At 34.6% G+C, this 26,892-nt stretch overlaps 1 protein-coding gene across 1 annotated transcript; it reads right to left on the bottom strand.

The window, feature by feature from the left end:
* Positions 1–1,546: 1,546 nt before the first annotated feature.
* On the bottom strand, positions 1,547–21,367 carry LOC132563785 (ADAM 17-like protease). Its single transcript, XM_060228539.1, has 23 exons — positions 21,250–21,367; positions 19,913–20,042; positions 19,443–19,573; positions 18,621–18,709; positions 17,855–17,955; positions 17,339–17,412; positions 16,809–16,936; positions 16,435–16,527; positions 15,647–15,727; positions 15,026–15,170; positions 14,104–14,199; positions 12,734–12,837; positions 11,889–11,958; positions 10,845–10,971; positions 9,198–9,305; positions 7,965–8,027; positions 7,607–7,680; positions 6,934–7,046; positions 6,589–6,664; positions 6,229–6,317; positions 4,192–4,251; positions 3,614–3,794; positions 1,547–2,434 (listed from the first exon to the last, which is right to left on the bottom strand). Exons 1-23 carry the CDS (start codon positions 21,365–21,367, stop codon positions 1,590–1,592), a joined length of 3,096 nt encoding a protein of 1,031 aa, XP_060084522.1. The 3' UTR covers positions 1,547–1,589.
* Between the last annotated feature and the right edge of the window lie 5,525 nt (positions 21,368–26,892).

Raw genomic sequence — 26,892 nt, 5'->3', positions numbered from 1 at the left:
TTAAGGCTCCTAAGGAATGTTTATTCACATAAAAATGAGTCTTTTGAATCTATTGTCAACAAAAAATCATACAAAATATCAACAGGAAAACTTGTCAACAAAAACGAATTAATGGAAGATTTAAAGATTAAACATGTCACTTTAAAGTAAAACAGCATATGTTTCCTTTCTAATTGCAAAAGACTGAAACTGCTTCTTATATATACATATGTCATTTACATATAAGAAAGGTAATATCATTTTGAAAGAAAAACTGAATATGAATTTTAATAAACATATATATCAGAAAAAGAGGCCCATCGGCCTTAACGGTCATCTGACATAAAATACAAGATTTCAAATTTTGAACTTGAGAAGAAATCAAAAATGTGTTTTCAAGATGGCGGCCATGTTGGATTTCGGACCAACCCGAAATTAACAAACTTTGGTCAGGATCATGTCACGATCATTTAAGGTAAGTTTCAGCTCAATGAGACAGGTAGAACTTGAGAAGAAGTTGAAAATGTTTACGACGGACGACGCCGGACAAAAGGCGATTGCAATAGGTCATCAGACCCTTCGGTCAGATGACCTAAAAATGTGGTTTTTCCCCTTTCATTCTGGCCACATGGCAAGGTCTGGTACTCAGAACTCAGAATATAACACATCAATACTGCAAATCAATCCCTGAGGTCATGCACATCAAATCACATCATATTAACAATCTCAAATTACCATACAAATACATTAAAAAGAAAAAAAATGTCTATAGAATATTCCTCAGTCTGTAACATAACTAAAGATTATTTTACAGTGTCCATCTATTATACTTTATTTAAGGTTACCTGACCTAAATAAAATGTAAAATTGAATATTTATCATAGACAACAGAATATCTCATATACCATATTTGTAGTAAAGACAATTTTTTCTGATGTGGCATATTAGTCATAGTTGATGCAGTTACTGTCAAAACTTGTTATCTCCAAATTTAAGGGTCTGTGGTAAATATTTGACTTTGTAATTTGAAGTGATAAAAGACATATTTGGGTGAAATGTTTAATTACATGTACAATGTATATGGTACTGGCACAAAGTTAGGTACCTCTACCTCATCAATATATGTCATTCTGATAGAGGTCAGTCAGTCCTACCTCTGTATGAGGAAATCTTACAACATACATTATGATTTTATATACCGTTATAACAACATTGTCATGTAAACCTACGTATACAGAAATTTTTGGCAGCTTTGTTCTCTATGTTAGTGAAAATATGACCGTTTGAATATACCCCTGTACCTGTTAATAAGCCCATGTATACGTGTATGTAGAAACAGTCAATAAAATTATAATTAAATGGGATTTAATTTCTTCTCAAAAGTCCAACTCCTGACTTTGAGTCAGATTTAGTTCAGTTTATCATTGCTTTGCATCCTATTAACAGCCAGGGTCATTTAAGGATGTGCCAGGTGATGACAGAAAGTCAGTGTTACTGGAGAAATCCATGGACTTACTGCCAGTACCTGCCAACAGCCCATAATCAACATAATTCATAGTCCCTTGAACTTATTACAATATAAATACAGTCAGTACATTTTTTTATTTGTCCTAAATCATCGTCTCTGTCATTGAATCTCCATCGTATCCCAGGTTCATATGCCTGTTATCATTGTAATAGTTGCCCTGGTTACCAGGGAGGTGTTCATTGCTGGGTGGTTGCCTGGGAGAATTACCCATCATAGGTCCATAGTTACTAGGCAATCGCTCATAACTGATGGGGTCTCCTCGACTATCATATCCTCTCGGAGTGCGACTTACATCAGCAGCATCTTCGTAAGGGTTTTCATGGTAGTAATAAGAATGAGGTGCATTTCTAGGCGTACTTTCATGGTCTGTATCAGAAGATCTATGACTTATTGGAACAAAATGCTGCCTGTCATCTTGAATGATGCGAGAGTTATGAGCATGGCTGCCATTTGTTTCATAGGTACGTAGAGTCATAGGTATAAAAGTCAATGGCTGTTGGTTTACCGAAGGATAGCCACCATATTGTGTATGGCTTGGTTCATTAGTAGCTGAAGTATATCTATCAATATTACTTGGCTTGTGTTGGGTGTCATGTCTCATACCTCTGACAGGAAGAGGTAAAGTTCTAGCTTTGTTATTGTAGTAGTCTGTATCATATCCTAAAGACCTATCTACAGGTTCTCTTATAGTATATGGCAATGTATTCATCTCTCGCCCCAGTTCAATATTAGAAGGGTACTTTCGAGGTTGTGTCACTGGAAGATGGCTGTAGTTTTGTCGAGAGACGTTTGTTGTCTGCTGTCGCAGTTCAGACAGATTGTTGACTGTTAGCTGGATCCGCTGTGCCTTACGGTCATATCCACCTGGTTTCCAACTCTGTGGAAGAGTGCTCACCCTCTGGTAGTCTGTATATAGTGGCTGGCTGCCTAGAAAGGAAATAGAAATGAAGTAATTAAGGTTTACATAGAAACACTCCCTCCTTCCCCAAAATCTTGATCTTTTTATTTCTGACTAAATCTGTTGAGGTGTTCATGAGATATCTTTTATGCAAGCTTAGTTTTCAAAAGAGGTTAAGTGTGACCTTTAACCTTTAACTTTTAACCTTTACTGATGGCAAATAAAATCTAATTAGGTGTAGAACTTATCTATGTGATGTTATGAAGTAAATATGAATCAAATCTTTTCGGGGGTTAATGAAAATCTCTGCTTTGCATAAATGCCTGCACAGACACTCCACCTTCCACCTTAACTATGGGTAGTGGTATGATGAAGGAGAAATTTACATATCAGACTGGAGATGATTACAACAAGGAGTCGCAAAGCATGACATTATCCCCAGCACCCAGTTGTTTGTGTAAAACCCATATATGATATATATATATATATACTGGTATAACAAGTTGTGACATCACTAATTATGTACCGCTACTATCACCCAAAGATCTAATACAGTGAAAACACTAGTGCAAAATGTAAATTCTTCTTTTGTCAATTACCAATTAAATATCCTTGCATCTCCTCAACTTCACCATTCTAATTGTAGCAATACAATAAGTCACAAGAAACAAAAAAAATTGATAACAGAAAAAAAAATTATAATAAAATGTCCTCAATAAAAAAGGCACAACTAGGGCACTAGCCTAATATATACAGAAAGCTTTGTGGAGTTGAGTGGAATGGTTTTGAAGTTGAAGCCCGTGAAGGAATTTACACACTAATTTTGTGCTTTTTGGGTATGTTTCCATGGTAACAGAAAAAATTTAATGAAATGTGGTCAATAGCAAAAGGTACAACTAGGGCACTAACTTTGTATATGTGGCAAGTTTTGTGAAGTTGATTTAAACAGGTTTGAAGTTATAGCCTGAAAAAGCCCTCGGATGGACGGAAGCTTACATGAACACACAGAGCCCAAATTATCATCACCTGCAACTGCGGGCAATGAACCACAGACCACAGACATAAGGTGACTTGAATAGCCAACCGTCTGATGATGGTGGGCTAAAAATACCACCCAGTAATTGCCAGCATGAAATGACAGCAAACCAAAACTTATCATCACAGGGATAAAACCTAATGGATCAAATAGTATCTAAAATGATCCTTACTTGACTTGGGCAGTGTCGAGGAATGTCGCGCATACTCTTGCTGTGGTTCTGGGATATGATTAGATGTTCTGCGTGAGGTGTCTCTATAATGATGGGAGCTTCGTAGTCCTGATACAGAGAGACTACCTATGTGCTGAATTGTAGACATATTTTCTTCAGGTAGAATGTCCACCTTCTCCCTCTGTAACAAAAATCAATGCAGGAATATGTCACAGATTTATCTCCCTTAGTTGGAACTCGAGACTGATGTGACATTAATTGGGCCTAAACCGATCTCTATCTTTCTAACTAATAAAATGAAAACATGTGAACCTCAAACCTGAGTAAAAAGCACTGTTACTACCTGATTAGATAGGAGCTGGGAACACTCTAAAAGGGACAGAGTACAATGGTTTATACTGTGTACACACCACAATGTTCGAAATATGATATTCACTAACTTTCTTTTCGACTAGTTTTCTCAATTAATATCTGTAAGTGAACTGCAAAGGTAGAGCACATAGATGTACTGTAAAGGTTTTGGCAATATTCTGGTCAATCATATACAAAACATGTGTAAGAAAAACAGAAAGTTTTACCATTTTTTGGTTGACTTGTCTCTTGACCAATAAGTTGTCCATTTTATGTTTCTTGTTTTCCTGTGAAGAAAAAAATCATCTGCTCCTGATCAACAGGCAATTATTGAAGAAAGAATTAATTACATTGTTTAACAAGAGATCCCAGAGGGATCTTGGTGCCCACCATTTGAGGATCTGTTTTCAGTTCTTGAAGATTTGTTTATTTTTTTTTTGTGTTACAGGTTTTGTAAATGTTCATGAACTGGTCTTCATTGAATGTTCTCAATGATGGCACAAGATATTTTTATTAAGCACCCATTAGCAAATATCATTTAAAAAAGATCCCAAAGTATTATTAGATAGCAGTCAGTTTCAGGTGGATAATGGACATGGTCTTGAATCAATATGATAGAACTATAGAATATTGAAGAAAATATGCTTGTGCTGTATTATTGTCGACATCCAAGATGGCTGCCTGTGGGCCAACTTGATTTCAAATCAGTCCTAAAAAAGTACAATGCACAACTAGGGACCGAGGGAAACCAATACCTATGAAATAACAGAAGTATCCATCCAGTACATCCTCAGAAATAGCAGTAACAAGATTTTACTTTCAAAATCCAAGATGGCTGCCTGTCAGCCATCTTGATTTCAGATCAGTCCAAAAAGGTACAATGCAAAACTAGGGACCAAGGGGAAACTGCTTATGAAATTAGAGAAAGATCCATCCAGTACTTTCCCAGAAATAGCGATAACAAACTTTTACTTCCAAAATCCAAGATGGCCGTCTGTCAGCAATCTTCAATTTGAATCAGTCCAAAAAAGGTACAATACACAACTAGGGAACCAAGGAGAACCTGCATATGAAATTTGTGAAAGATCCATCCAATACTTTCCCAGAAATAGCGGTAACAAACTTTTACTTCCAAAATCCAAGATGGCCGTCTGTCAGCCATCTTGAATTCAAATCAGTCCAAAAAAACGTACAATGCACAACTAGGGACCAAGGGGAACCTGCATATGAAATTTGAGACAGATCCATCCAGTCTTTTCCCAGAAATAGAGGTAACAAACTTTTACTTTCAAACTCCAAGATGGCTGCCTGTGGGCCAACTTGATTTCAAATCAGTCCTAAAAAAGTACAATGCACAACTAGGGACCGAGGGAAACCAATACCAATGAAATTTGAGACAGATCCATCCAGTACTTTCCCAGAAACAGCAGTAACAAAATTTTACTTTTAAACTCCTAGATGGCTGCCTGTCGGCCATCTTGAATTTGAATCAGTCCAAAAAACGTACAATGCACAACTAGGGACCAAGAGGAACCTGCATATGAAATTTGAGAAAGATCCATCCAGTACTTTCCAAGAATTATGCGGTAACAAACTTTTACTTCCAAAATCCAAGATGGCTGCCTGTCGGCCATCTTGAATTCTAATCAGTCCAAAAAACGTACAATGCACAACTAGGGACCAAGGGGAAACTGCATATGAAATTTGAGAAAGATCCATCCAGTACTTTCCCAGAAACAGCGGTAACAATAACAAGAATTGTTTACGGACGGACGGACGGACGGACGGACGGACGGACCACGGACGCAGGGCGATTTGAATACCCCACCATCTGATGATGGTGGGCTAAAAAACCACCTTAATGGAGTCTATTGATAAGCAACTACCCACTCTCACCCACCCACAACCTCCAGCCCTCCTTACCCATTGTCCCCTCATCTCCCCCTTCCCCCACCTTCCATCCCCCAACCTCCACCTCTATATACCTTCCAATCCCCAATGTCCATTCCTCTCCCCCAACCCTGCAGCCCCACAAGCACCAGGCTTATTGCATGAGACATATGACACTTAATGCCCCAAATTGTTTGAAATCTATACATCAGCCCAGCCATTGCCTTCTATTTGAATTGATAACGGCAATATGTCAGGAAAAAGACATATACAACAGCGGGCAGATTTGAAGATAATGTCCCTATTCATATGCAAATTTTAAAATACAATATACATATACATTTCTTTAATGTTTAAAGTTATCATATACTTACAAAATGTTCAAATATCATCACTGACGGCAGCCATATGATCGCAGAGAAAAGGGTGATGAAGAACACAATGTTGTTCCTCATAAAAACATCTGCATCAATACAAAACAATTAAACATATTTACTGCACCTTAACCTGCAAATCTTATACTCTTTAATAATTTTTCTTTTTCCAAATTACTTCAATTTTTTTTCTCAATAAACTAGTTACAAAACTTTACCCTGCAGGAAACTCGTATATAATCATAAGTTAATGGTCAACTTAAGAAAACAATTGTACAAAGTTGGTCTTTTTAACCAAATGATTTACATGTTTATTTGTATACGTATATAATGGATGTAAGCCAGATATATTGTACTTACCAAATGAGCTTATGATATCACTTGTCAATGCATTCCAGAACTTATTCATTCTTGATGGACTTTTTATGCACACACCCTTAAAGAAAGAAATGTACCTTCAAAATATAAATGCTAGAAGCACTCTTTACTACTGAACACCACAAACCTTTCACTCAGTGAAACATATCAACCCTTCTAAGGATTATATACAAAACTATATTTAATACATAAACTTAAATCTTATATCTTCTTTTTAACGACATCTTTAAAGGTAAAATATCAATTTATTTGTGATATTTTGAAATTCTATAATATCCAATTTATTCAAATTATGCGTACATTCAATTATTGAGTTATCATATTTACCGCTTGGCAGTATCCTTGGTAACAGGTCCGACCATCGTCCAACAGTTCTGTGAAGCTGATACATTTTGAATCACTGCTATGTCTACAGCATCTGTAGCATGCCAGTCCACTCTCTGTGGAATCAAGGAGACAAGTATAACTGTAAAGTGTCATGGGGTTCTGAACAGGAGCGTTTTACAGTTAAATTCAGGAAAGTAACAAACCCTTTTAGTGTAAAATTATTGTTAATAAACTGGAGAGTTTTGAAAAGAAATTTGTCTATATTTTCATTTATCTAACAGTAGTTTATTTTCGCCGACAATATATTTCACAGTTATCCAATTCGGATATTTCGCAGGTACTTAATTTCTTGTTTTTCTATATGATTTGTATCAATGTACATGTATTACAGGAATAACAGAGATTTTGATTTACTGTAAAAATGTTCACTTGCTTTCTGATTTTGTGTTGTCTTTTGAAACTGCAATTATAGTGAAATTAAATTCCATGCGAATGTAACTGACAAAAATAGCAAATGTCAGTGGTTTATTCCTCAACTAAGTTGATTATCACTGTACATAGGCTAGTAATAAGATGTTTCAATATAATATGATAAAAAAGGAGACCCCAGACATCTAGGTGAAAGGCCAGTGGGTTACCACTGTGCCACACAACCACCCTATGAATATCTTACCTGGTGAACACACACAAGGAATCATGCCTTTTAGTTGACAAAATCCTACACAATTTCCATCTATACATTTGCCACTGAAAAAAATGGATGAAGACTGATTTAAGTGATAAAAGATTACAATTTGGCAGATGTTACATAAAAACAGATTTAGCAACAACAGTGAAATAATTTTCCTAAACAAAGTGACAATATTTGAGCCTCCATTACACTAATGCAATAGCACTCATTTTTTCTGGCTTCTATTTTAAATGATTTTAGTTAATATTGAGGATGTAAAAAAAAAGATAAAAAAGAATTATAAAATCCAAAATGCATCTTTTATGCTTCATGAAATTTTTTTTTTAAATGATATACTCACGCATCATGGCAAGATGTATTGTCCGTCTTTTTGCTGGGTGGTGGACAATCATACCGGAACCCACTAAAATCTTTTTAAGGAAACATTTTTCACATTTGGTAGTTAACATTGCAATATATTTGCAATAGGAAGGATTAATGAAAAATACCTTACCCAATAAAGAGAAATTCCCGCTAGCAAAGGCCAGTGAGGAGACCTTGTATACTCTACACTACTCCAACCTTCACAATGTCTTTGACCCCCCACACAACAATAACCCTCGTTTAGTATCTCTAGGAAAGCATCTCAATCTCCACTAGGTTCTACCCTCTGAGTGGTCAACAGCACCAAATCTGTGATAGGAAGGAGCAATGCCCCAGAGTGTGTGTTCAAACTTGTGACCTTTCAGTCTCTAGCCGGACACTCGATCACTGGACTAAAAGGAAATTCCCACTAGTCAAAACAAGTAAGGCGATCTGTACACTAAACTTCCACACTTTGAAGGCTGAATCTCCTTAGAGTACATGTAGCTGGTGACTAACTTTACAAATCTTTGTGCCAACGGCCAGTGGAATTTTTCTGAGTAATTGAGGTAGCAGGTCTTTCTAAATTAAAGGACAAAACCACGATAACACAGGACAGTCAGTGATCTTTCATACGCTTCCATAGAAATGTGAAACTGCCATGGCTTAGGTTCTTCTCCTTCCCCTGAGATATCGTTGAGAACCCACAAGCCTTTGCTCTGTCATTTGACTCAAACGACAGAGCAGATTCTCATGGATATACAACCATGCCCCTGAGGTGGATAATCCCGATGCTCTACTGTGTAAGCTATCATAATATCTACAATACTGGAATGGTTCAGCTTTCTGAGATACACAAACAGATCAAACCTTAGATCCTCACCTAAGGTAACAAAATTTTATGATCTATCGATTAAGCTATCATCTTCCCCGTAACACAAGCAGATTTACAGATAAGCTTGAATAACTTATGTCATACTGGCCACAATATACCGATCCACTTGAGTGATTTTCTCTTGGCTCCATCAGTCAGCCATAAAACTAGTAAGTCAGAGGTCCAGGGTTCAAATAATAAATAAAGGCATTGAATAAAAAAGAATAAATACTACACAAGTAAGTGTAGTATTCTAGGAAGATTTCTTCACGAAGACAATGTAACATAAACACTGACGAATCCCAGTCTAATAGGAAATCAATTCAGCCAAGTATTGAAGGTTATAGAAAAGGATACTCGCACTGGGCATCACCCTTACAGGCAAAATTGTCATCCACATTCTGTAGACATACTGTTCCAGCTGAGGCCAGTTTACACTGAGAACAACACGCCTTGTTGTAAGGACTGTAGAAAAATTAATATGAAATTGAAATAGTATATAGGTCATATCCAATATTGATATTAGATTTTCAAATTTTTTAAACCATTTGATTATACTATATAGATATACATGTATATGTATCCCTTCAATTACCCACAGACCAGTTTTTCTTTTCTTTTATTTCATACTCTGATGATACTGATATCATTCATACATATTGCAGTGACAATTTTGTGATACAAATTTGATGAAATATAAATGCTTTATCAGTTAAGCGATACAAAATTTTTAACATTTTCATCGAGAAGGTAATGTCTATTCCAGTAAAAGATAAATCTTACTGAAAAGTTTCAGAAATAAAGAAATTCTATATATGTTGGTGCTGGAGTAAATGCAACAATAAGTTTTTAGACAATAGCTGGTAACTAGCCTTTTACCTAAGACACTTTGATCAGGTGTGAGAACTTACCTACAGTCTGAAACTTGAGGTGAGGAGACACTTGTGCCAAAGACACAATGATAAGGTGTGATAACTTACCTACAGTCTGATCCTGAGGTGAGGAGACACTCGTCTGTACAGTAGGCGTTTGCCTTGTATAGACCTGAGTCACACTGATGAGGTGTGACAACTTACCTACAGTCTGATCCTGAGGTGAGGAGACACTCGTCTGTACAGTAGGTGTTTGCTGTGTATAGACCTGAGTCACACTGATGAGGTGTGACAACTTACCTACGGTCTGATCCTGAGGTGAGGAGACACTTGTCTGTACAGTAGGTGTTTGCTGTGTATAGACCTGAGTCACACTGATGAGGTGTGACAACTTACCTACAGTCTGATCCTGAGGTGAGGAGACACTTGTCTGTACAGTAGGTATTTGCTGTGTATAGACCAGAGTCACACTGATGAGGTGTGACAACTTACCTACAGTCTGATCCTGAGGTGAGGAGACACTCGTCTGTACAGTAGGTGTTTGCTGTGTATAGACCTGAGTCACACTGATGAGGTGTGACAACTTACCTACAGTCTGATCCTGAGGTGAGGAGACACTTGTCTATACAGTAGGTGTATGCCTTGCATAGACCTGAGTCACACTGATGAGGTGTGACAACTTACCTAGTCTGATCCTGAGGTGAGGAGACACTTGTTTGTGCAGTAGGTGTTTGCCTTGTATAGACCTGAGACACACTAATGAGGTGTGACAACTTACCTACAGTCTGATCCTGAGGTGAGGAGACACTTGTCTGTACAGTAGGTGTTTGCCTTGTATAGACCTGAGTCACACTGATGAGGTGTGACAACTTACCTACGGTCTGATCCTGAGGTGAGGAGACACTTGTCTGTACAGTATGTGTTTGCCTTGTATAGACCGGAGACACACTAATGAAATATGACAACTTACCTACAGTCTGATCCTGAGGTGAGGAGACACTTGTGCCCCAGACACATTGATGAGGTAAAGTACTTACCTACAGTCTGTCCCTGAGGTGAGGAGACACTTGTCTGTACAGTAGGTGTTTGCCTTGCATAGACCTGAGTCACACTGATGAGGTATAGTACTTACCTACAGTCTGACCCTGAGGTGAGGAGACACTTGTCGGTACAACAGGCGTCTGACCTTGTACCAGAGTCACATTCCTCTCCACTGTCCAATCGACCATTACCACAATAGGCAAAGTAAGGGTTCTTCTCTGAATCAAAATATTAAAATCTATAGCATATATATAAATCCAAATAAAACCCATAAAGTTAGAAACAAGTGAAGGGGTCAACACATAAGCCAGTAATTAGTGATTATGCTGAAACATCAACCGGTTATATCTGAGGGGAATGACACATAAACCAGTAATAAGTATGGGTGTTGACACATAAACTTGAAGTGAACTTATTCCAGGACATGGAAATAACATTTGATTTCCTTTTCCTAAAACTGCAATTCATATGTGGGTGGGCTTATTATCAGGTAAGGGTTATTGCTGGATTAATTCATTAATTTCATTTTTTGTTGATGTTTTATGACCTATTAACAATCAGCAGTATTTTAGGAACATGCCCGCTTTGGGTACATGGTGGAAGAAAGCTGGAGTTCCCAGAGAAAAATCACCAACCTGTGGCCAATACCTGGCAACTTGTCAGATGTCAGGTGTGAATGTTTCAGCCAACCTTGTTATTCATACCAATCCCCTTTACCAAACAGAACTGAACATTAACTATTGCCATATTTATCAGGCAATATGCCCATGTCTAAAAATAAGCCTGCACAAGTTTATTGCAGATCAATAAAAATGCCAATAAATGGTAAATTATTGTCCTGTAATAAGCCCATCATAATTTCAAGATATTACACACACACAATTGGTTTCCTCTTGCCCAAAGTCCGCTCAATTGTTCATGAATAATTGCAATATATAATTAAAGTTGATGGCGGACAGACATTGGAGTGGTTGGATGCCGAGGTATCTCTACAGCTTATTTGGCCCTCTCAGCCAGGTGAGCTAAAAATGCCAATAAACAGTATATTATTATCCTGTAATAAGCCCATCATGATGTCAAGGTATGTTGGGTTTTAAACCAAATACAGCAAAGTAATTCCGGAGCAACATCTCACCTTTCAAACATTCCATGCCTTTAGTTTCCAATACCTTGTACACTGATCTTCTACTGCAGGGTGAAAAAATCTACCAAGAATAAAGAAAATGTTTAATTGTATAGTGAGTTACCAATATTATAAAAATATACTTTCCTGCCAATATCAATGTCTAACATAAAATCATTGGAGGAATATGATGTGTATATCAAGATGTTCCAAGTGTTTCCATTTCATAAGTGTGTATGATACCTTTAGTTTCAGATTTTTTTCAGTCAAGAATTCATTCCAGTACATAAATCTTCATATTTATTACTATATTGATAAATCAACCATTTTATTTGAATGAGTATCCCCATACACAGCCCATCCACCTTCCAGATTATTTGAGTAAGTGCCCCCATGCATGACCCCTCCACTTATCACATTATTTAAATAACTGCTCCCATGTATGGCCCCTCCACTTACCACATTATTTGAGTAAGTGCCCCCATGTATGGCCCCTGCACCTTCCAGATTATTTGAGTAAGTGCCCCCATGCATGGCCCCTCCACCTTCCAAATTATTGATTAAGTGTCCCCCCAGCACAACCTCTCCACTTACCACATTATTTGAGTAAGTGCCCCCATGCATGGCCCCTCCACTTACCACATTATTTGAGTAAGTGCCCTCATGCATGGCCCCTCCACCTTCCATATTATTGATTAAGTGCCTCCCCCCCCAGCACAACCTCTCCATTTACCACATTATTTGAGTAAGTGCCCCCATGCATGGCCCCTCCACTTACCACATTATTTGAGTAAGTGCCCCCATCCAATTACCACATTATTTGAGAAAGTACCCCCATGCATGGCCCCTCCACTTACCACATTGTTTGAGTAAGTGCCCTCCTGAGATGTAGGGTACATGATATAGAAATCTTTACACTCAGCACTGTCAGCATTGTCATGCCCACTTCCCCAGTTATGTCCTACAAAATATAAAGATAAATGTATATACACGTAATATTTTGCCTATGCCTTGTGATAATGAAAACCTTGCAATTTTTGAATTAGTTCCTTAAATGATGACCTTTGAACTGACAAGAAAAAAGAAATACATTCAAGAAGGACGTTTCAGTTTGTAACTCATTCTAATGCACTTGTCAATTTGTAACAAATTCTGAAGCACTTGTCAGTGTTGAAATATTCCTATGATACTGTACTTTACATCTATTTCCATTATTTCAAACTTCAATAAATGCTTTAGTCAGTGTAAAGAAGCAAGATCATTACTCTTCTCCTAGTTACAATTATTTGTTAAAGAAATGATGTAGAACCAGGTATATTAATTTTTACAATTTCATGTTGAAGTAATGAGAAATAGAATGTTATTGTACATGTACATTAAAATGTAACTATAAAAGTGTTTTTCTTCACATCAAAAAATCTCACCTCATTACAGAGTATATTTCTAAATCTTTAGCTGATTAATTTTGTTACAAGTTATCAGTTTCTACAACAGACTATATAATGGAGTCAAATATATTTGTATCACCAACTGAAACAATTGAAGCTGTAAATGACATCTATACAAAACAACTGACAGTAACATGACTTTTGTTTGATTAATTGTACTCACCCAGTTCTTTATTTGTTATCGAACAGCAACATGAAATGAAAAATGAATAAAAACAATATAAGTTTATCAATATTCATATAAAAATCACCAGTATACAAAATGTACCAAAATTGGTATCAATTGATGAAAACCTGTAAAAACGCTGTCCTTTCAAAAGTGATCCCATATAACAATTTACAACAAATATATTTCAATTTCTACTCATTTTTGACTCAAAGAAACAACCAGTTGTTGCTTGTTTTATATAAAACCAAGTTAACATTTGTCTCATCCATGATTTCAAGTTTTGTGAGGGGAGATAACTCTTACACAATTTTAAAGGTTACACCAATGAAACATCTACATTGAATTGGGCATTACCAGGTTATCAATTTTAAAATAGGAAGCATTGAACAAAAATGATAAAAATAGAAACATGATAGAGTTTAAATCACTGTGGCAATGTTTTCACAGGCAATTTTCATGGGGTCAGATTATTTCTTGTTGCATTTTGACTGTGAATCTATCTGCACTTGATCTATCAGAGCTGTTGTTTGCAGCAGAGTCTCTAATGCAATTTTGATGTGTTCACTATACATGTTAACAATTTACTTGATACTTTGGAGTACAGCCTTACCGTGAGCAGTGGTGATGGTTGACTGTAGAGTTAACACTGTGTTCCCTGCTCTGTTCCTCAAACTGGTCAGACCAGTGTTTCCTGCTATCTTATAATCTGTAATGGTCGATATAACAATGAAATATCTGGGCTGTGTCACTAACCAACCTAAATATGTTTCCTCTAAAAGCATGTAGATTTAAGTAATATAACTTTAGGAGAACACAATTAAGAAATTTAATGACAAAAGAAAGCTAATTACCTGAACAGAATAGCTTAGATTATCACTAATATACATATAATGGGCCATGAGATTTTTGGCAAGTCAACATATGCTTTTTTAAAGTGCTTAATGAAATAAACATATATTAGTTTCAATTATAGAAGCCAAGCTTGAAGGAAATCAATTTTGGCCAGATTATACTTTTGTATCGTAGTAAAAGCTTTTTAACTGAAAATGTAAAATTTATTTGAAGATGTCTTTTTGAAATAATTTATCCTTCATACAATGTACTGGCCTACTATAAAATCCTATACATAGCTGTCATTAGTCCTGGAATCTTCAGGATAGCCCCGAGAAATTGTATAATTGAGTCACAATCCCTGATTTGGCAAGTTCTTATATCCAGATCAAATTTACCCCAGATTTCAGTAGCCATCCCTGATTTAACCCCATAAAATCACAAACATCCTACAGCATGACCATTTGTGCCTAAACTGAGATGATTGATGCCCATGCAGTGTTTACATGTATGAGTTCAAAAAGTTAACTTATTGTTCAAGGTTCTTATTCATCAAATTTGATATTTATAGACATTTGATTTTGTTGATATATAGCTCAACAATCTACTGTAACAATTTATGGACACATGTGGATTTCATGTACTCACAAATTCAACCCATTAAATCCCCTGTGCAAGAAAACCAATAATTTTTGCATTACCGTAATTTGTAGGAGAACACATGCCGCCAAATTCACCACTTCTCCACGATGCAACATAGGCGAGACCAAGGCCTTGCTGGAAGGATGAGGATGTAAACAAATGGACGAGACAGGCACTGTTCAGGAAAAACTCAGCACTAAAATCCTACAATCATAGCAAAGGCAAAAATCACTGTTATAAAAACAAATGTACATATCAGATAAATCAAAATGTCTTTTGTAAGTTAACAATCTTTTTTAACCATTTGAATAAAAGAGTTGAGTCAAACAAAATTACATTTACAACATTTCAATCTGATTTTGAGTAAATTGCAATAAATTATCCAATGTGTAGATAAATGATTAAAAATATATAAATAAAGCAATTTATCGAATTTATCAACCCTCATTCATTGTGTAACAGAGGGCGATATTTACTCTTATTAATGCCTTTGTCAGGATTAAAACCTGAAACCTCTTACTAGTCTGACACTCAAGCGATTGTGCTATAACCACAAATTCTCTTTCTCCAAGCTGTTTAATGCAGCTATATTACTTACCAGGGCTACACTGGTGAAGTTTATTTCTACTTACAATGAGTATTACCTGCCTAGAGATAGGATATATTTAAAACTTGCTTACATCTAATGTTTCTTCCATATTTGTCTGTCGGTTAGCCTGGTTGTAATGCTTTCCCTCTGAAGGTTCAATGTGGATGATTATCTGAAAAACAAAGACATCATAATCAACCGTTACAAACAAATATTTGTGAAATGAAATCAACACAATATATGTAAACCATAACTTACCTGAGTCATCTGAATAAACCCCAAAGGTAACTTCCAGAGGTCACCAAACAAGGTCATAAAAAGTCATAGGATTTTGATAACCGAAATCATATGAACAAGGCACTGAAGGTCACTTATAGAGGTCACATGACAAAGGCACAGAAGGTCACTTATAGAGGTCACATGAACAAGCTACAGAAGGTCACTTACAGAGGTCACATGACAAAGGCACAGAAGGTCACTTACAGAGGTCACATGAACAAGCCACAGAAGGTCACTCATAGAGGTCACATGAACAAGGTACTGAAGGTCATTTATAGAGGTCACATGACAAAGGCACAGAAGGTCACTTATAGAGGTCACATGAACAAGCTACAGAAGGCCACTTACAGAACAAGCCACAGAAGGTCACTCATAGAGGTCATATCAAGAAGTTGCAGAAGGTTGTTAACAAGTCCTACATGGTCAATTACAGAGGTCACAAAAACAAACCAAAAGCAACCAAAAGAGGTCACATGAAAAAGATATAATGTTCTTTGTTTTGGTGGACAAAATTACATCTTCAATAAAAAAAATGGAATTTTTCAAATGTTGTTTTAAAATGCAGAATATTGTTTCAAAATCGATAACATGAAATGTTACCTTGCTAATTTCAAATCCAAGTCCACTAACGCCGGAGTCATCTGGCCACCTGGTAGCTTTATATATTGTATTGACTCTGTCCAATACACCAATCTAGAAATAGTAGATGAAATCTCAGTAAAAAGTATAGAAAAGATTTAATTAAATAACATACAGTGTCTACTCATTAAGATACTGAATATGTTCTTTGCTTTTTATCAGTACCCAACAGATCATACAATAAGTCAGATTTAGTGCATGTATTGGATATACTTTTATAACTATGATTTTCATTAATGAAATTAAATTGTCAAAAAACTGAATATTAGATACTATCTTTTTCATTATTGACTGACAACAACAGAATAAAGCAGATAAATACTCTGTATCTTTACCATGTAGTTTTGAGTGGCAAGAATGGAACTGTGGCCTATATGCTTATGAAAATAATGGTCTGCTACCAAAATAATCCGACAGTATTTACGATTCCCAAAATCAACAGCTCGCTTCCGACGACTCTGACCTAAAGGAAAATCAGATATAATGTACAACCTTTTGATCATAGAGTGATCGATGAACATTTTAACAAAAATCTTGTATTATCATCACAATTACTCTTTTGATTTAAAGTGTGTTTGTATTAAATGTAGTTTGGTTAGAGTGAAGGTGATTGTATTATTGAGAGGTTCACATATTCATGGTTTCAAAATAAAAAAAAAATTTAAGTGATGCATTTTTTCACAGAAATTACAAAATAAAAAATGATATCCTATATAAGTTCTATTTTCAAATGTCTATTTCTTTGAATGTATTTTTATACAATTCTTGAAAATAGTTAAAAATTACATAACCTCAGTCATCTTGAATGGGGCTGCAGGTTTCTAAATGTTTATGACATTATGTATACTTCAACAATCATGTTTACCTTTCTCCTCTTGATTCTGTTGCAAATCTGCTGTGGATGTATTTCTCTGGTGTTTGCACGAAGTCTTCAGTTTACTAAAATGATAATATGATTTTACAGACACCTGTAAATATGTTATACAAGTATATTTATTAAAAAAAATCCTAAATATTTTTTTTTTTTGTAATTGATATGAAACCATTCATGTTGACATGGAAGACTTTATTGTTTTGATAGTATTGACATGTTGACTATCAAGAAATCAAAAAAAAACCTGATAATGTCTAACAATGTTACACCTGTCGTGGTTTATCAGTAGCTGAGTGATATACAGTATTTCTGTATCAGGGTACATGTAGTGCTGTCCATTTATTAATGAGGTGATAATGAGGTACCATTAACACTGCTACTGATGTTGATACATTTTCTTAAAATCAACATGTTTTTTATCTGTTTATTTATTTGTTTATTGAATGTACCTTTGGCAAAACAATGATACCTATAAAAGCTTAGACAGAACAAGTATTTGGTCCTTACCCTGTTAGCCCGTCCCAGGGATCCTGTGCCACTTTCAGATCAGACTTTCTATAGACTATCAATGTGTGATTGTGGGCAGCTGATGCATATCTACCGGCAGGCTAGATAAAATTGAAGAATTATGGTTTGAGAAAACAAGGTCTTAAAAATTTGAAAAGTGAAGTACAAGAAGGGAGGTAACTGGGTATCTACTTGCTGGCGAGCAAACCAGATGGCAGAATTATAATTTTACAAAACAAAGTCTTAAATTTGTCCAGCTTGTTACAAGAATGAAAGTAACTGTACTTCTGCGCAGTCTAGTAGGTGAACAGCAGAATAATAGATTAACAACATAAAGTCTTATACTTCTGCTATGAACAAAAAGGGAAATAACTCATTAAATGGATTCCTGATAAAATATTTATTTATATATTTATATACAATAGAAATGTCTTTTACAAGTTTCAAATAAATCGTCAATCTAAATTTAAAAACTGAGGAAAATTTCACACAAATGAAACTTTTTACTATATAAATTATAGTTTTTATATCTATGATGTTTACTGTTTATAATTAAAGGTTTCAACGACGAAGTGTCAAGACTGTAATGAAACAAACAAATGTAGTTTTTAAAACAACGCTTTTCACTTGTTTTTTTTTTTTTTTTTTGTAGTTTTTTTTTCTTCTTACAAATAATGTTACAAATATTTTGGATTTGTTAAAAAATCTACTTTATAGCTTCAGATTCAACGTCCAGCCAGCGTGAAAAGATCCGACAAATACAAACCTCGACAAAATAGACCTCATCAGCAGTGACAATACTAGCTGTTGGTACACCATCCTCCCAGTATACATTGGCTAGTGTATCCTCCTCACCTGGATAATATACAACATAATTCCTTAGTAAACATCTGACTAGAAAACCTCCTCACCTGGATAATATACAACATAATTCCTTAGTAAACATCAGCCTAGAAAAACACATCACAATCAGGCATTCATACAGAAATCAGACATAAAATCCTGCCACTTATATTATGCCAGCGGAGCCAAAAAAAGAATGTTCTGCTGGCTAAGTGTATACTGACTGTAATAAGGGGCAACACTGACCATTCTTTAAACATTTTAACATTTTCAAGAATAGTGATAATACTTCTTATTTAATGTCTTTAACAAAACCTGATTTTCACTGCATTTGTTACCAAATATAATCTTTATGAAAAAAAAACCCTTTTGCAACATAATTATTATCAAAAGGATCATCAAATGAAAAATGTGATTCCAGATTGAAGATTTCTCAAAGGGAAATAACCCTTCAGAGAAACCTAACAGCATGCTACAAGGGGTCAGATAGATAACAACTGACAACAAGTTGTACTTTATTTGATAATTTATTTACCAAGATAAGAGTTGTTTGATTAAATCCCAATATCGATAACAACAAGACACTAGTGAGATATCACCAAAATCTGGAATTTAAATGTAGGTGAGCTTACTGTTGGATCAATTACATAATCAATTAGGCCTCAGGTCAAAGGTGAAACATCTTATAATCAATAAAATCATTACTGGTGATCAAACACCGCAAAAATTCTCTAAAAAATCTCACCATGTAGTGTTCCTGAGTAGAAATCATAAGAATTGCTATGAACATTTTGACTAGATCCATTTCTGTGGATTAACGTAGTATGAAAGTCGTGGGATAAAATCATGGATTTCTTCATAGACAAATGGAACTGTCTGAAAAGCCAAGAATACAGAAATAATGGATTTCAATGGCCTATGAATTATATACAATTGTCAATATTCAGTCCCACAAATAGTTTCTAACTCTGGATTTTTTGTTAGCTTTAGTTTCTTCAAGTTTTCCATAAATTTATATCTCCTTGACATGTTTCTCATATTTTCTGATTGCTACATTTACATTCCTTGCATATCAGAAAAAAAATATTTATGATATTCATGTTTGACTACAATCAAATGTGAAAACTGTTTCAAAATTGTTCATTATTCCATGAGGAAAAAAAATCTTTTGAAACTATTAAGTGATATACTCAATGGCTAAAATTAAATACTTACTTTCCAAATGCAGTTATCCATACTTGATGAAAATCATTTGTATTTTCTGGGTCAACATAACGTTTTGTTCTATGTCTCACATCATGGGAATGTAAAACCTCAAAATAATGCAGAGAAGCTGTCAATTTATCTGTAGAAAGAACAACAGAGTATGTACTAAAACTCAATTGATTTGCTCCAGAGTTTGTATTATCAAATTTGCTTAATTTTGGTGTCTTTGTACATGTCATCAAACTGTAATAAAATATGAATATTTTTATTTTCAAAACAGGTTTTGTTCACTTGGATTCACAAAATTACTCATTTACTTGAAAATTTATAATGACGGCTATAGTTTAATAAAACATACCGTGAAATTCAACAAGTGGGAAGAAATATATTTTAGTAATTCACTACTACATTTATTCAAATTCAGATTAATAATTATTTAAAGAAAAGTTTGCACATTCATTATTCCATATATTTGCATAGTTTGTGTGAAAGTCATAATTTATTATGTTGGGTCTTTTCCTCTATTTTTTTCAGTTAATATAATTCTTGTAAAACAAAAAATCATTTACGGTGTATTGCATATTTAAGATATCTAATTGTTATAAAGCCAACAAGCTTGACAAAATTGACGACACTTGCCATTGTCAAAGGCAATCATTATGCTGTGTGTCATATTATTTCTCTTTTTTGTAGATCATTACATCCAGGGATATATCATACTACAGGAACCTATTGTATCATACTTCCCTGTTTCATCAGGTCATTTTTATAATGTTTATATATTTTGAGTCCAATTGTGTTTCATGAAATAATTCTGATATTAGCATGTAGATGAATTCTCAATGTGCATGTGTCTGTCTGATTTAGAATATACAAGATTTTAGACGTATGTTGATGTACAATTATATATATCATACATATAATTAGATAGTCATCTGTCTTTTATATATTCTTTACAACTCCATTCCGGTATATTGGAATTTTTTTTTTGTTAAATTGAATCATAAATAACCCAATACACACTAGTGACTAGATACAAGGGTTGTATGTATACATTGAACCACCAGTTTGAGCGCTTAACATAGCTGTGTACAATACATATCACACGCATGAGTAGACACCTGGAACTCAAGTGTAATGTTAATTGTGAAGTTTAAAATTAGGTAGGGCAACACCATATCTCACTAGTCAGATCAGAGCTACATAATTGTTTTCTCTCACGCGATAATTTTAGCCTAAGATTGAAAAGATGTTTATGCTTAGCTATTGAAAGAGATAAATAGCAAACCTATCTCCGTCTTAAAATCTAACTGAACATTAGCTACTTTCTGGCATAAAATACTTACCATCTTGTAAATCCTCAGACTGGACACAGGGAACTTCAAAAACAAGAAAGAGTGTGATAAATACAGAAAGTACACAGAAGGAGCAGAAATTAGGTGTAGAATCCATGGATAGGCCCATATGTTAGTTCCCGGTTCATTGCTGTCTGCTCGGGGAAAACCCGTCTATTGACATATGTACAGTAAACTGAAACTAAGAGGAAGTATCAAATCATAGGTAACACATTAAACGGCGGTCATTAAAGTTCCGGATCTGATGGACAGTTTTCTATCTAATAAATTTAGAACAACACTACCATATTCAGATATCTTTGATAAGAAATATGACTACTTGTATTTAAAAATTGATTCAGGAGAAGTATAAATATATAGATAGATATTTATGAAATGGTAGAACCCTACCCTCCAATCTATACCGTACAAAAAGTGCTGTATTAAGCATGTTGTACATTCAACACCGATTTAGAAACTACGCATCGAAGGGTGTGGAAACCTTTTCATTGTGCGTGAGAAAGCATTTTTCACGTATCCACATGATTAAATAAATTAATCTGTCTATAAAACAATGATTTCATTAAATAAACATGCTAGTGATCACAAACTATATACCTATATTACCGATTTATCATAATAAACACAATGCGTCATTTTCTTGATTTCATGCCGCTTCGCCAAAATAATTTTCAAATCTGTGATATAGGGGACTACACATGTAGCTTTCAAAGGAAAAACACTACCTTTGCTTATAATTGTTTCTGGTCTAACAAAAAGTTCAGTATATTTGTTTTAAGGTATAAAACATAATATTTTGCAACAGCCCATTGATAGATCTATCTACTTTAAAATTGGTCTTTTATTTGAAAAGCAACAAATACCAAAATGGATTCTATCAAGAATTTGTGCAAAATCTACTTGTAAATCCGATCCAAGAAAGTTGGGCCCTTTTTAACTTAATCAACAAAAACCTAGAGTTCTGTCCATTTTCTAATCTTACCTTGCAACATCGCTCCTGATAGGAAAATTGAACTTTGCAATAAATGTGAATTAAACAAAAAACTGAAATGTTGAAAAACGAATCAGAAATCAGCAGAACTGGTATCAGATAAAACAGACAGACTGTCGGAATGAAGGCAATGGAGCATACAGCGAAAGCCTATCCGTAATTGAGGGTCTGTTCACGAGAGATTGATCAGCTGGATGTAATACATCACTACATTCTTCCACACGAAGCAGTGCAGCACACACAACCAACCTCAAACTCCATCAGGAAAGTTCACGAATGTTTGAGGACGGGTATCGCTATAGGACGTTCATCACATTTCAATCTGAAACACGTGCTGACAAAAATACACCACTGTCATAGTATTACAACCGCCAAAACTTATCTTAGATAATAAAATGCTTACAAATACTATGACCTTCGATCAAGACAGAAACATTAAGTTATCATGGTTATGCTTGGGGCGCCTTTCACGCACAGATACATGCATACATGCGCATTTTTCCAATACATCAATCAATTAAATCAAACGTACACATGAACATATTAATACCAACATACATAATTCATTCATTTTTAAAGTCATTTGAACACGTATTAAATCATTAAAAGTTCAGTTATTCCGGCTTGTGATCGTATAGTTTCATATCCAGTTCATTAGACAGGAACACAGATTTCCGCGGGTAAATCTTTTATCAGTGAAAATTCATAGTTAATATTATCAAGCACTATAGGACCGCGACATGTAAAAGTGTTGTGATAATTAATCCACTTTTACAGTAAATTGTGTCCTTTGTTTGCACTAGGATCCCGCCATAAATTATACATTGTAAGACACGACCAAGTTCGTTCGACATGCAAGTATCATTTTACAACATACACAACATATACAACATACACAATATACACAATATACACAACATACACTATATACACAACATACACAACATACACAACATACACAACATACACTATATACACAACATACACAATATACACAATATACACAATATACACAACATATACAATATACACAACATACACAACATACACAACATACACAATATACACAACATACACAATATACACAACATACACAATATACACAACATACACAACATACACAACATACACAACATACACTATATACACAACATACACAACATACACAATATACACAACATACACAACATACACAACATACACAACATAAACAACATACACAACACCACAATATACACAACATACACAATATACACAACATACACAACATACACAATATACACAACATACACAACATACACAACATACACAACATACACAACATACACAACATACACAACATACACAACATACACAACATACACAACATACACAATATACATAATATACACAACATACACAACATACACAATATACACAACATATACAACATACACAACATACACAATATACACAACATACACTATATACACAACATACACAACATACACAACATACACAACATACACTATATACACAACATACACAATATACACAATATACACAATATACACAACATATACAATATACACAACATACACAACATACACAACATACACAATATACACAACATACACAATATACACAACATACACAACATACACAACATACACAATATACACAACATAAACAACATACACAACATACACAATATACACAACATACACAACACCACAATATACACAACATACACAATATACACAACATACACAACATACACAATATACACAACATAATACACAATATACACAACATACACTATATACACAATATACACAACATACACTATATACACAATATACACAACATACACAACATACACAACATACACAACATACACTATATACACAATATACACAACATACACAACATACACAATATACACAACATACACTATATACACAACATACACAACATACACAACATACAAAACATACACAACATACACTATATACACAACATACACAACATACACAATATACACAACATACACAACATACACAATATACACCACATACACAACATACACAATATACACAACATACACTATATACACAATATACACAACATACACTTTATACACAACATACACAACATACACAACATACACTATATACACAACATACACAACATACACAATATACACAACATACACAACATACACAATATACACAACATACACTATATACACAACATACACAACATACACAACATACACTATATACACAACATACACAACATACACAACATACACAACATACACTATATACACAGCATACACAACATACACAATATACACAACATACGCTATATACACAACACCACAATATACACAACATACACAATATACACAACATACACAACATACACAACACCACAATATACACAACATACACAATATACACATTATACACAACATACACAACATACACAACACCACAATATACACAACATACACAACATACACAATATACACAACATACACAACATACACAACATACACAATATACACAACATACACAACATACACAACATACACTATATACACAACATACACAACATACACAATATACACAACATACACAATATACACAATATACACAACATACACAACATACACAACATACAAAATATACACAACATTCACTATATACACAACATACACAACATACACAACATACACAATATACACAACATACACAATATACACAACATACACAACATACACAATATACACAACAAACACAACAAACACAACATACACAATATACACAACATACACAACATACACAATATACACAACATACACAACATACACAATATACACAACAAACACAACATACACAATATACACAACATACACAACATACACAATATACACAACATATACAACATACACAACATACACAATATACACAACATACACAATATACACAACATACACAACATACACAACATACACAATATACACAACAAACACAACATACACAATATACACAACATACACAACATACACAATATACACAACATACACAATATACACAACATACACAATATACACAATATACACAACATACACAATATACACAACATACACAACATACACAATATACACTATATACACAACATACACAATATACACAACATACACAACATACACAACATACACAATATACACAACATACACTATATACACAACATACACAATATACACAACATACATAATATACACAACATACACTATATTCACAACATACACAACATACACAATATACACAACATACACAATATACACAATATACACAATATACAGTCACACGATTAGTTTTGTTAGATAAAACATCCCGGGAAAATCAAACGTTTAAAAGTATAAACAGATAATAAAGCATTCAAGGTATTACTGCACCGTAACGCTATCACTTAACACAGATCCTTTCATATAGTAAAGTTTGGATATTCAGTATACCTTTTTTTCCATTCCACTCATGTACATCAAAGAAGGTAACACTCGAGATTTACAGTTCCTGACGTTTTATCGACCCAAGAATCTTCCGATACCATCGACGTGTTGTCGTCGTCATTGCCTGTTGATTTGGACTACCGACATGACAGACCCTTTGGGTTGGTGGTCAGTGTAGCTTTCGTGCGGTTCTGGCCCGGACACTCTACCCGACTGTTTTCTTTCAATCCAAACCATAGACATTGCAATATTTTCGAAGCCTTAATCGAAAACAGTACAAAACAGTGCAAAACAAAACAACGCCACAAATTATACTTGGGTAAACTCAGATAGGAATACTTGGGGTCATAGGTTCTAACTCTAAACTTTGAGTTCATTTAATAGTTTGTCAAGGGGTACTCCTTTCATTGGGTTTAATTTCCTAAAGATATCTAGCTTACCGAATTTGGGGAATTTGCTCAAAATCGGTTCCCATAGTTTAGCAGCACCATATTCATACATCCTTAGAAAAGTTTGCATTGTTCTAGAAAGATTATATTTACTTTCAAAATGATAATATACAAGAATAGAAATAAGCCCACAAGTGGCAGAACACATTGTATCTAATGATAGTAATCCTATAGGCTTTTTAACAATAACCGTACCTTTTGAATTCAAATCTCGATCGTAAAACCTAACAGTAAATATCAATTGTTCATTCGTAACAATTGCCCAATACCCATTAGATATATATCTGGCCTATGGTATGTTGATGCTTGTGTGCACAACTGTGCTACACAGACGTTTGATCTTTGAGCTTTTTCGCATAAACAAATTTATTACACACATATCATTTGACATAATGGTGTACAAAGGACTTTGCAGTTGACTATATTGAATGCTTGGATCACTGCATTGCGATAATCCACGCAATGACAATAACAGACCCCTTGTTCTATCTTTGTTTATTTTTAAAGCTTCATCCTCTAGACCATATAATACCATTATGGCCGTATTGCTAGTATCCGATGGTGCGATTGGTAGATTATGAATATGAATATTTCAAATTGAGATGACATATTTAGAAGTAGTATAGCCATAACTACGACCTCCCCCTCACTATGACTTAGGGTCGTACACGTCAAAGGTCAGTGTGAAGACCAAA

The sequence above is a fragment of the Ylistrum balloti genome, unplaced genomic scaffold (genome assembly GCF_031769215.1).
Source record: "Ylistrum balloti isolate Yb309-2 unplaced genomic scaffold, AGI_CSIRO_Ybal_v1 Utg369676, whole genome shotgun sequence".
Classification (NCBI taxonomy): domain Eukaryota; kingdom Metazoa; phylum Mollusca; class Bivalvia; order Pectinida; family Pectinidae; genus Ylistrum; species Ylistrum balloti.
This window is presented reverse-complemented; position numbering and strand designations above follow the sequence as displayed.

Excerpts from the sequence above, each read along its gene's own strand:
- LOC132563785 (XM_060228539.1), bottom strand. The coding sequence starts at position 21,367 with ATGGGCCTATCCATGGATTCTACACCTAATTTCTGCTCCTTCTGTGTA. Across the intron at positions 16,937-17,338 it reads ACAGAATCAAGAGGAGAAAG|GTCAGAGTCGTCGGAAGCGA; the intron begins GTAAACATGATT and ends ATTTTCCTTTAG. Across the intron at positions 3,795-4,191 it reads GACAAGTCAACCAAAAAATG|AGGGAGAAGGTGGACATTCT; the intron begins GTAAAACTTTCT and ends TTTTTGTTACAG.